This window comes from Lactuca virosa, chromosome 8 (assembly GCF_052849685.1).
Source record: "Lactuca virosa cultivar CGN04683 chromosome 8, Lactuca_virosa_CGN04683_v6, whole genome shotgun sequence".
Classification (NCBI taxonomy): Eukaryota; Viridiplantae; Streptophyta; class Magnoliopsida; order Asterales; family Asteraceae; genus Lactuca; species Lactuca virosa.
Window position 1 is genome coordinate 266,009,100 of NC_136433.1, and position 12,711 is coordinate 266,021,810.

Sequence of the window (12,711 nt, forward strand, 5' to 3'; positions counted from 1 at the left end):
AGTTATATGCCAGTTCTAATACTGTAATCAAACGTTTAGAAATCTAACACATAAAATTTCCAGATCTGGTCGGCAATAGACCATGGATCCAATCAAATAATAGCATCATAAAGCATATAAGGCTATAATATAAATCATTTAGCACATAAAAGCAATTTAGGCGTCTAATCCTAAAGTAAGCTAGTGCTTGTGTCAATTCAGGTGTACTACCTAAAATATATTAGACACACTCCTCACGATCATCGCTTAGCATTTTATGTTTAAGTCTAGAAATTTCCTACAAATTCCTAGTTCGCTTAAACTAATGCTCTGATACCAACTGTGACATCCCAAATTTCACGGCCAGAAAAGACCGATTTTGTTTATGATTTATAAAAATCAGAGTACTTCTTTTAATAAAAATGTTGCGGAACTTGTTCCCAGAAAAACATGATAAATATATTATCAAAGCATTTTCGAAGAAATGTATTTTATTCATATTAAAACTTTGGGATGTTATCGTCAATACTGAAACATAAGCATAAACAGACCTTACATTTATTTACACTAGTGATCTACATCTCCTTTAATCTCTCAGTGTAAAGTAGCTTCGTATCGACACCTGTGATACAAATAAGTTTGAGTGGGTCAGGTTGGGAAACCTGGTGATTACATAGGGTTTTCAACCCACAATAATATAATTATTATATTTAATCATCAAACAATCAACCCAATTACCCATCCCCATTATCTTATTTATTCTTAAGGATCTACCCTAAGAATCATCCAACCTTCATTTATTCATTCATAAGGATTGACCTAAGGAATAGGCACGAAGTCCATCGCTGCCAGAGTTTATATCAAATAAGGCAACCATCGGGGTGACAACACTGCTTTCCTCAGCAATTTATGTCAAATAAGCAAACATCGGGGTGACAACACTGCTTTCCTCAGCAATTTATGTCAAATAGGCACGAAGTCACATCGTCGCCAGGGTTTATACAACAGGCACTAAGTCCATAGTTGTCAGGGTTTAGGCACCAAGTCTACATGGTCGCCAGGGTTTATACAATAGGCACTAAGTCCATAGCTGCCAACGTTTATCTTATAGGCACTAAGTCCATAGCTGCAAACGTTTATCTAATAGGCACTAAGTCCATAGCTGCCAACGTTTATCTAATAGGCACTAAGTCCATAGCTGCCAACGTTTATCTAATAGGCACTAAGTCCATAGCTGCCAGGGTTCTTAAATTACAACTGGTGAACACATAGTTCAAAAATACCTAATCCATACTCCCAGATCTAAAACTAACCTCTCTACCTGATTCATACTCCCGGATCTAGTATGTATGATCCATACTCCCGGATCAATAACTAATAACTATGTTTATATTCTGCTAGATGACTAGATCATCTTATCGTCTCTAAATTGACTAGCCCGAATCTGCAGGCGTTACAGTTATGTTATATGTGTTAAGTCATTATGTGATTTTCTTGAATGGTGACTTGGAGAACTGCGAGACAATTCTTGGGATGAGTATGAGTATGTGTGAAAGGTAGTAGAGGCCTATACTACCCAAAACACAGGAATCACACTTGGATCAGGAAGAGTCACAAGGTTATTAAGGTACTAGTTTGTTTCGTTTGTTTCCATCATTACCATCATTTGATGATGACTAAGAAGACAATTGATATTCCGACGATAGTGGTCATTGAGTCCGATTTGAGAATAAATCTAAAAAGTAAGTTCCTCGATTCCGAGAACTTGTTCGTTGTAGTGTTCGACTTTAGTCAAGGGATTGGAGAAAAAGATAACCAAAGAGATCAACAAAAGTATCGCAACCGTCGTTAGAAACTAAGCAGCACGTAGCTAGAAATGATATCTATCATGATGTGATTATATCACATTAGAACATGAAGGAGGGTCATTAGAGCATGACCATCCGGCCTACTACGGTAGCCAAAGTAAAAACCTTATCATAGGTTAAGTTCGTTCTAGAAAGAGCAAGAGTCTCCAATAAAGATCGAATTTAGAATGAAGAGGGGGTGCAAGGTTGAGCACCGCCAACAGTTAAAAAGAGTCCAAAGCTTAGAAGGACATAGGAGTTACGATTATTACCTAGGATGGAAATGTAACATTCGGAGTCATTTTTATAAGTCATGTTTTGCTGATGATTATGTGATGTAATCATCCTAAGGGGGAGATAATTGTAACGCCCGCAGATTCGAGCTTGATAACTAAGAAATAATAAGCAATAAAAATGACATTTTTATAGAAGATTATTTAGGATAAATAACCTTAAAAGAAGTTATAGTATATGTGACAATGATTTCGTACATATAAAGAACGCTAAAATCCGACTTCGTATGAAGAAATTAGTTTTTTTTATAGTTCTAAAAACAAATTAGTTTGTTTTTTTTTACGTTTTAAACGGTATAACATTTTAAAAGAACTTAAATATAATATTTAATTAAATTTTTTTCGTATATAAATACGATTTTTCTGCATGAATACGTATAATATGAAAAAAGAATACTTAGGGTAAAAGCGTAAAAACATAAAAAAAAAAAAAAAAAAAAAAAAAACCGTAAACTTAAGGGTTTTTTTGAGAATTTAATATCATGGTAATTTGAAAAACCTGTAATCGTCAATAAAATGGTAAAACCGAACATTTTTTGAAAAATATGAATGCAAAAGTGGACATAAAATATAACTTTAAGGAAAACCGACAAAAACATGAAAACTTAAATTTATTTATGGCATTAGTCCTTACTATTTCTACATTAATACGTATATTATTATATATATATATATTAAAGTTATGAAAGATTTTAACAGTAAAGTGACACTTTTTTTGTCAATTTTGGTCCTCCAACTTACAACATTGACCCTTCATCTTTATGCTTTTGTTCACAAACAACCCTTTCACTTTGGTTTTAATTTTTCATAACCCTCGCCTTTTATTACATATTATTAGTATTTTGTCTTTTGGCAGAAATGGTCCCTCATCATTATTATTATTATTGTTAGACAAAATTACACGATTGGTCCCTGTGGTTTATCAGACTTAACATTCTCTTTTTGGTTTTAAATTAATGTTTTATTTATTAGAAAATACCCACCCAATACCATAAACCCACCCACCATCTGCCATCACCACCACCACCACCACCACCACCGCCGCCGCCAAAATTACATAAATGGTCCATATGGTCTACCCATGGTGACAAATTCAGTCCCTACTACCTGAAAAGACCTACTCTCACATTAACGGACAAAAAGCAACCAACATGCTACTTTACTTTACAAAACAATACCTTCCGACCCCGGCAACGCCGATGAATCTTTTCTAGTTATTAAAAAAAAAAAGAACATATGTATGGTACAAACATAAAAAATTATAAACATAAAGATTTTTTTTTTTCGAGTTTATTTTATGATAACCTAAGAATTTAACTTTGAGTATTAACGAACACAAAATTGTCATGATAACACAACTAAAATGTGACAAATTAGTTGTTTAACTGATTTTTACATATTTTTAATAGACAAAATTGCAAAAATAATCAAGATGGTTTTTCATTTTATGTGGCTAAGGTCTAAACATTTGAAAAGTTGCAAACTTAGTCATTTTCAACATGTTTTGTTGTGGTTTTGGTCCCTCTTCCGTTAACTTTAACAACTTGACTTTTAACTTTTTTTAAAATGACTGTTTAACCCTTAGGAACCATTTCTACAACGAAACTACAAGGACCATTTTCACATATCTTCTTTTTATTTTTCTTGAATTATTATATATTAACAAATGTTATTTTTAATATATAATATTTATATATTAATAATTATTATTTTATAGGATTATTAACTTTATTTTAATTAAACTTTTTTAATTTCTTTGTTATAGATTTTTAATTGGATTATTATATATGGATAAATATTCTTTTAGTATATAATATTTATATATTAATAAATATTATTATTATTATTAGTTTATTTTAATTAATTTTTTCATTTGAGTAGTTATTTTATGTTAGATTATTATATATTAAAAAATATTATTTTTAATATATACTATTTATATCCTAAAAACTATGACAGTATTGGATTATTAATTTCTTTTGTTAAGTTTTTTTAATTTCTTTTTTGTAATAATTCTTTTTTATTCTATTATAACTTTTAATTTATTATTTTATTTATATAATAAATACTATTTGTTGGATTATTAGATTATTAGATTATTTTTAATGTATACTATTAATTCTTTATAATTTTATTAGTTTCACCATAAAGTCGCAAGAATATGCAAAAGCGTTGCCTCTCATCATCGAAAATCGTCGGGATCACTACAAAACATCTTCATCGGAGGTCGGACAAAGCCCACCAACCTTTTTCCAACAAACGATGACGGTAGTCACCTGCGATAACACCACTAGCATCACCCGATCACCACCACCACTTTTAATATTTATAGGAGTTTGATGCACATTGTGTGAGATATGGAGGATTCTAGCGGATTGTGAAAAGGTTGTCGTAGGTGGCTACCGGTAATGTTGGGTGGAAAAAATTAGTAGGGTTAACATTGAACTTCCGATGTAGGTGTTTAGCGATGATCCCGATGATTTTCGTTGATGAGAGGCGTCGCTTCTACGTATTCTGACAACTTTGTGGTGGAACTAATAAAATTAAAAATAATGAATATCATATAATAAAAATAAATTAATAATATAGTAAATAATATTTATTATATAAAGAAAATATTAAACTAAAAGTAATATTCCAATAAAAAATAATTACTCCAAATAAGAAAGGAATTAAAAAATTTAACTAAAAGAAATTAATAATCTGATAATGTATTATTTATTAGGATATAAATATTATAAATTAAAAATAATATTTGTTAATATATAATAAAGCAATAAAAAAGAATTATTCCAATAAAAAAATTAACTAAAATAAATTAATAATCCAATGTAATAAAATTTATTAATATATAATTATTATATATGATAAATAATATTTATTCATATATAATAATCCAACTAAAATATCCGAAACACAAAAAAATTAAAAAAATTTAATTAAAAGAAATTAATAATCTAATAAAACAATATTTGTTAATATATATAGTATATATTAAAAACAAAACATTTATTTATATATAATAATTTAATAAAAATAAAAAGAAGATATGTAGAAATGGTCGTTGTAATTTGCTGACAGAAATGGTTCCTGAATGTAAAATAGTCATTTTAAAAAATGTAATAGCCAAGCTGTTAAAGTCAACGGAAAAGGGACCAAAACCACAACAAAACATATTGAAAAAGACCAAATGTATAATTTTTCAAAGGTTTGGACCTTAGCCACATAAAATGAGAAACCACCGGAACAATTTTTGCAATTTTTCATTTTTCATAAACTCGTTGCTTATTTTGCAAAAAAAAAAAAGTAAGTGATGTACCTACTTATGAAGCTGTTTTCCAATAATTATTTTATAAAATATGAATTACTTTGTTAAAAAAAATTTTGCCAAAAAAAAAATTTATTTTGCAAAAATATTTTATTTTCAGCTAACAAATTAAAGTAAGAATTATTCTTAATATATTTTTATAAAATCAATTATTTTTGTAAGCTTATATTTTATATTCTAATTTCTAAGTTCTAACACACCTAATTTGCTATCTTTAGTAATTAATCCTATTGCTTTTGTCTTATTTTTAATAATTGTATGATTTCTTTATCATAATATTATTAAAGAAAAGAAAAAAAAACAATATATTCCTAACTCCCTCCTACCTCCGCCTCTGTCACTTCCCTGATCCATCTCTTTGTTTATTAATCACATTTCTCTCTCTCTGTATCTTCCCCCCAACGCAACTACGCACACATATTTCTATAACCCTTTTGCATTTGTCTCTTACTCATTGCCGAATCAAATTTTGATTTCTAGCTCTTTGTCTTCACATCTTTCTTCTCTAATTTCACCCCCAAATTGGGTTTCCAAGGTTCCCACTAAAATCACTTCTTCGTCTTCGCTTTAGGGCTTTCTCTTTCTTCATCTTCTTCATCTCGGTGTCCATGGACGCTTCTTGTGATCTTGAAGTTGATGTTAATGGCGAAGAAACGTTCTTCATTCATGAGGTAAATCCAATTTCTTTCCATCTTCAAACTCTTTTGTCGAATTGTGTTCGATATCCGATATCTCTGTCATTATGGTCTTTTGTTTTTGTTTCTATTGAAAATTAAGGTTAATTTGTCTTCATTCATTGTACTGATATACATTAATTGTTTTGAACAAAATTTGCATTTATTATCGAATTTTCTGTCTGCGAACACCAAATTACGCATTTTTCTTCATACGTTCATGCAATTTGAGTAAAGAAAGGTTCTTCTCTTTCCACTCTTCAAAATTTCAAGATTCTTTTTACTAAAATGTTTTTGACTTTTTCCCATTTTAATTCAGTACAAACTTCAAGTTTTCTTAGCCACCCACATTCCATTCTTGCAATATCTGTAGGAAAGTGTCATTTTCTCAGTGTATGTGTGTATATTATTGTATGAATGTATGCATATTTATTAGTTAGTTCTTCATTAATGTGGGGTGGGGTAGGGTGGGGTGGGGGGGGGGGTACTATCTTGAACCTTCTTTTCTCATATAGGGTAAAAGATGTTAGTGGATCTTTACAACTCTTGTGAGAGTGACATAATACCTACTCACTTCATATCTAATTTTAAAATTAATCAATTTATGTAATTTCTAATTACTACATTTTTTAATAACGATTTTTAACAGAATGTAAATTTAGTGAAAGTACGTTTCTATTAATTACACTTTGACATATACCGAATTAATGACTGATTCTTACTCTGCTACCAAATTTATTGCAAACAGTGACTTTCCACAATTCTTTTCTGCAAAATGGTCCTATTTTTTCTACTTTATGATAATCTTCTTTTTGGGTTCATAAATTCTTTACCTTTTTGTGGTGGCATAAATGATAAATGCACTGCAAAAATGCCATTGTGTAGTTACCTTGAGTTGTGAAATCTCCAATGTTTATGATATTATATTCGTAACATATTCGGTTCAAAGATTAGAGACATTTTGACTTTTAAGGTCAATCGAGTCTTTTCTAAGTGTCAAAATTTCTTGGATTCTTGATGATTTCAAGATTTAGGATACATATTGACTTTTAAGATCAATCACTCGATTAGAGATTTATTTTGACTTTCTTGGTCAAAGTTGCAAAAAAATTATTTGAAGGGGAAGAATCGGACACTTTTTCTACATTGTAAGTGGGTTCGAACTAGATTTTGTTCTTGTTTATGTCATATTTTGAATTTCTTTGAATTATGTGGGGAAACTGTAAAAAAGTTAAGGTTATATGCAAGATATAGAAATTTCCTTTCATATATTTGTTTATTGTAGTATCCTAATTTTGTTTCATCCTATTACAACATTATTATTACTTTGAAAAATCTATCCATTTATAGCAATGTCATCAAAATGCAAATTAAATTCCATTGATATAATAACATAGTTGTTTCAAAGCACAATTCAAAGTAGAATGCTTTGAAATGGAAAAAAATGAATGAAAATGATATAGGAAAAAAAATGTAGGATGCGTTAATAAACAAATAAACGAAAGAACATTGCTATTTTCTATCTTTCTCCTTTTTTTTATAAGTGTTTGTATAATAAAATTTGTTTCTTAAAATTACAGAAAATCATATCGTCGTATTGTGGAAAAATACGAAAATTATTCGGTAAATCAAAAGGCCCGACAAAAAATCTCAAAGTTATATTCAACGATTTCCCCGGAGGACCCGAAAGTTTCGAGCTTGTTTCAAGGTTTTGCTACAACAAGGGCAAAATCGTAATTAACCCCTATACCTCACCTCGCCTATTCCGCGCCGCACATTATATGGAAATGAACGAAACGGTTAGCGGGTCCCACAATTTGCTCGAGAAAACCGAGAAATCCCTTGAAGAAATCAAGTTTTGGAGTTGGATCGAGCTTCTTTCTGCTTTAAAGTACGTTGCTATTTCTTCAAAAATCCTTCAAACATGTTTGGATTCTTTAGTAGCACGACTCGTTTTCGCCGAATTGAGCCTTTCTTGTCCATCGATTTCATCGCCTGAAAGCTCGGCCCTTCGGTTATCAACCGATAGCAAAAGCACCGAGAGTGGTCAAACCCGTTTCTTGCGGTCAACATGGTGGTTTGAAGATTTGGTCAACGTTTTGACTCCCGATTTGGTCAAACCATTGGTCAAATCGATCATTTTTCATAAATTCGATCATGGGGTTACAAGTAGGTTTCTTGTTTACTATCATAAATCAAGATTTATCACCGCGAGTCCCGAAGAAAAACGAGAAATAACGGAAACGGTCATCGATAGTTTGTGTTTGCTTGATCAAAACTCAAACTCAAACTCAAACTCGGTTTCTTGCAAGAATTTATTCGGGATTTTAAGGGTTTCTTCGAATTTAAACATTAGTAAAATCTCGAAGAACAATTTGGAGCGTATGATTGGGTCCCGCTTGGATCAAGCGACTCTAGATGATCTTCTTGTTCCATCTCCACACGGGTCGAATTATCTTTATGATGTGAATTTAGTTTTACGGTTGGTGAAGTATTTCTTGGTCGGAAAAGGCGGCGGCGGTGGCAGTTGTTTGGCCGGAAAAAGTGGCGGTGAGGTGGCGGTTTGTGATATGAAGAAAGTTACTCGATTGATAGATTTGTATGTTGCAGAAGTAGCTCCGGATCCCCGTTTGAAACCGTATAAGTTTTTGGCACTTTTAAAGATCCTTCCGGAATGTTCTAGAGACTCGTATGATGAAATGTACCATGCCATCAACATTTATCTTCAGGTAACAGTATTTTCTGATAAAGTGTTCCATGGATAAACAATGTTTAAAAAATGAGAGCTGTTTCGTAAACAACAATTTTTTTTCCATACACAATAATTTGTGCTTTAAAATGTTGCGTTTTACAGCTCTACAAGATATAAATTGTTGTATATGAAGAAAAATAATTGTATACAATCACTTCCTTTAAAAAAAAAAAATTAACCCAATTGGAAAGTATATATGTAGAGAGAGAGAAAAGGTTTGAGGGTAAATTAGTAAGTAAAAAAGTTAAAAAGGGAAAAGATTCTTTTTTCTAAAATGGGTGAAAACGTGTCAATTTGGGTTGATTCACTAGCACTTTTTTGTTTTATAAATAATTAATATTTAAATATGATTACAAAAATTATAATGTTATCAAGTCAAAAAAACCTTATGAGTTTTTTTTGGCATAGGTTCACATGGGCTTATCGGATGAAGAAAAGACGAACATATGCGCTAGTCTCAACTACGACAAACTTTCGTCCGAAATATGCAATCATCTAATGCAAAATGAGAAATTTCCGTCAAAAATTACGAAATTAGCCCTTAAAGCTCAACAAGTGAACCTTGAAAATTTGTTTCTTGACATTGACATACAAAAACGGTTTGCCCTTCCACCTTGTGAAACCGAAATAAAAGACGGGAGGCATGGTCAAGTTGTACTCTATGCTAAACAAGTTGTACCACATGGAGGAAAAATGGATATTGTGAATGAAAATGAGAAGATGAGAGCACATTTAGAAGGAATGCAATGGAGGGTGGTTGAATTAGAGAAAGTTTGTAAGAAAATGCAAGCACAAATGACCAAAATCTTGAAATCAAGATTGTCTAGACAAAATAGTGCTAAATCTTTGCCAAGGCTTTGCTCTTGATAATGTTTTTTTATTTTTCAAATATTTTTTAGTAAATAATATGAAAAAATGCCCTATTTTCTTGCATTGTGAAACCATAAAAAGTACACAAATAAAAAGCATTGAGATTGTCACTGTGGAAATGTGGACCAAAAGATATAAATTGAAGAGTAGAATAGTGGAGGTGTATTTAAGTTATTTAAAAAAAAATTAAACAATAGAATTATCAAGTGTGTGATTAATTTATGAATATAAATTTCATCAACTCTCCCCAAACAAAAAGATAGTGAAATAATTCTTGTATTTATCATAAATTATTCATTGAACCACTTGTAACAATTGCGTTAACGAAAATTTGTTTCAAAAAATACAAAATTTAAAGGTTGTTTGTTGTTAATATTTTATTGTATGAATTACTTTGTTATTTAAACAACTTTTTGATCTGGCTTGTTCTCTGTACATTGATGATAGTACATTCCTTTATGCTTTTCTTTCTAAGAAATGTCGCTTTATATTTTTAACTTTTGGTGTGTGTAAAATTGATGAGTCCTTTTCCAAGTCTTCCCACTCATTTTGTTTCAACGTAAGCAAAAGTTGTTCGGTCTTTTGTTCCTCAAACAATGATAATATATTATTTTTCATATAATATTATTTGGTGGTTTAAAACTCATTAGAAGTAAATAATTCATATTATTTCATTTTTAGGTAGTGATTGAAATTTAGCATAATAATTTATTTAGTTCCAATGCTAAAACTAACATAAAATATAGTTTTTATGACAATTTTGACAACCAAACTATTAGCTCATGAGGCTTCATGTCTCATTTGTTACACAAGACATGATATGATATTGCATTTGACGTGTATTAGACGCTGAAAATGAGAATTAAACTAATGCCAATGAAACAATGACTGAAATATGGTACGTCCATCTTGAAAGGTGGAACAAAGTGGCACAGATTGTGCAAATATTGTGAATGCTTTTTGTATTTTAATCATAAAAATAGCACTAAAGTTTATCGAGTTTCATACAGTCTAGTCTCTTCTATTGAGTTTGTCGTATGTAAGAAAAACAGTCTTGATGTGAGAACATGTTTTAACCTTTATATATTAATGGCCGGACAATGTAAATCTCTCTCATGTAAATTTGTCTCAAAAGCAATCAAAACATAAGATTATCAAGTGTAATAAAATTTTGAGAAATATAAATTATATACACTTGAACCAATAATGACCATGTGAAATTGGTCATGTCTATAGTTTTTATATTTGGTTGTTGTTAATGCCTATTTTTGAAATTTAATAACTCTTTTATTGTGTTATTAATAACTTTTCTTGCCATAAGTTGATTGTTGAAAATAAACAAGGAATGTTTTAAATGTAAATTTAAATTTGACTTAAGTACAAGTTGTTACGATGTTATCTAATACAATTTTCTGATTTAGATTGTACTTTGTGCATTAATGGCACTGCATTACTTACATTCCTTTGCAGCTTTCTTTAGTGGAAATGTCTCCCTTTTGTTTTTACTTTTGGTGTGTGTAAAAATGTCAAGTCCTTTTCAAATTCTTGCCATTCATTTTGTTTTAATGGAAAAAAAGCTGTCCAGTTTTTTGTTCCACGATTTATAATTATCTTTATATAATATTAAAGTGTATTTGGCAAAACTTGATGGTTAGGAGCGGGTGATGACCGGTAGCTGATAGCCAGAAGTTGAGCAAAAAATCTATAGTTTTGATTTGTTATATGAGTTTTTAATATAAATATAAGTATATACATATACTAATTCATATATATATTTCTTACATTTAAAACATCAACAACCTTTACTCTTATAATATATATATATATATATATATATATATATATATATATATATATATATATATATATATATATATATATATATATAGGGTGAGGTTCAATAGAGAACCATAATTAACCAATGAACCAATCTTTTTTTCAATTTTTAGAACTTATTTTTTATCAAAAAAAAACTAAAAATACAGAAATTCATAACTTTTTATTCTTTTTCCAATAATATCAAATTCGAATTTTTTTTTTACGTCAAATTCACAATGTGAATCTTTGAAAATTCACAATGTCAATCTGGATTCACACGGTGAATCCGAAAAATATTTTTCACATTCACAATGTTAATATATGAATTTAGATATTTTTAGAATTTTTTTTCGATAAAGAATAAGCTCTAGAAATTGAGAAAAAAATTTGGTTCCTTGAAGAACCAATAATTATGGTTCTCTATTGAACTTTTTCATATATATATATATATATATATATATATATATATATATATATATATATATATATATATAAAAGGACAATTCTAGAAATTGATTAAAATTAATGGATAGTTTTTTCTTAAACATTGCATAAAATAACTTTTAAATTTAAATTTTTTTTATTTAAACTGAAAACTAAACGTACTTGCAAACAAAGATTTTGTATATATCAAATTTTCTCTTAAAAACTAAAAAGTAAAAGTTTTTAAACACTTCTTGCCAACACTATAAACATATAAAAACTTGCACACATAATTATATTACATACATTGTAAATGTCTTAAAACACGGAAAACTATATACCTTAAAATATAACGATACAAACATCGAATTTTTTTTTCGTTTAAATGTTGACTAATTATGTGATAGTTGATAATATTCAATAGATGACTATATGGTACAATCATTTAATGAAGGAATGTACAAGCAATGAATGCTTACACATCTTTCATTGGGAATGTTGACATTTTGCTTATACGCCACTTTTTCATATGGGCTTCATGTTTGAAGAGTCCATATACGTTACGGTTTGTCTACTCTTACATAAGTCGTACCATTGTCCCCCCAAAAAAACAGATATACTTCAATAAAAAATAAATTGATCTAATTTTATATATATGAATTGGACACATGTACCATGTAGTTAAAAAGTTGTAAATTAAAACATTTATAAAAAAAGTTATGCTTGT

General features: G+C 29.6%; 1 protein-coding gene across 1 annotated transcript; it reads left to right on the top strand.

The window, feature by feature from the left end:
* Nucleotides 1-5,773: 5,773 nt before the first annotated feature.
* LOC145133875 (Phototropic-responsive NPH3 family protein) lies at nt 5,774-9,806 on the top strand. Its single transcript, XM_079068830.1, has 3 exons — nt 5,774-6,118; nt 7,702-8,850; nt 9,282-9,806. Exons 1-3 carry the CDS (start codon nt 6,056-6,058, stop codon nt 9,738-9,740), a joined length of 1,671 nt encoding a protein of 556 aa, XP_078924956.1. The 5' UTR covers nt 5,774-6,055; the 3' UTR covers nt 9,741-9,806.
* The last annotated feature ends 2,905 nt before the right edge of the window (nt 9,807-12,711 follow it).

Excerpts from the sequence above, each read along its gene's own strand:
- LOC145133875 (XM_079068830.1), top strand. The coding sequence starts at position 6,056 with ATGGACGCTTCTTGTGATCTTGAAGTTGATGTTAATGGCGAAGAAACG. Across the intron at positions 6,119-7,701 it reads AAACGTTCTTCATTCATGAG|AAAATCATATCGTCGTATTG; the intron begins GTAAATCCAATT and ends TTAAAATTACAG. Across the intron at positions 8,851-9,281 it reads CCATCAACATTTATCTTCAG|GTTCACATGGGCTTATCGGA; the intron begins GTAACAGTATTT and ends TTTTTGGCATAG.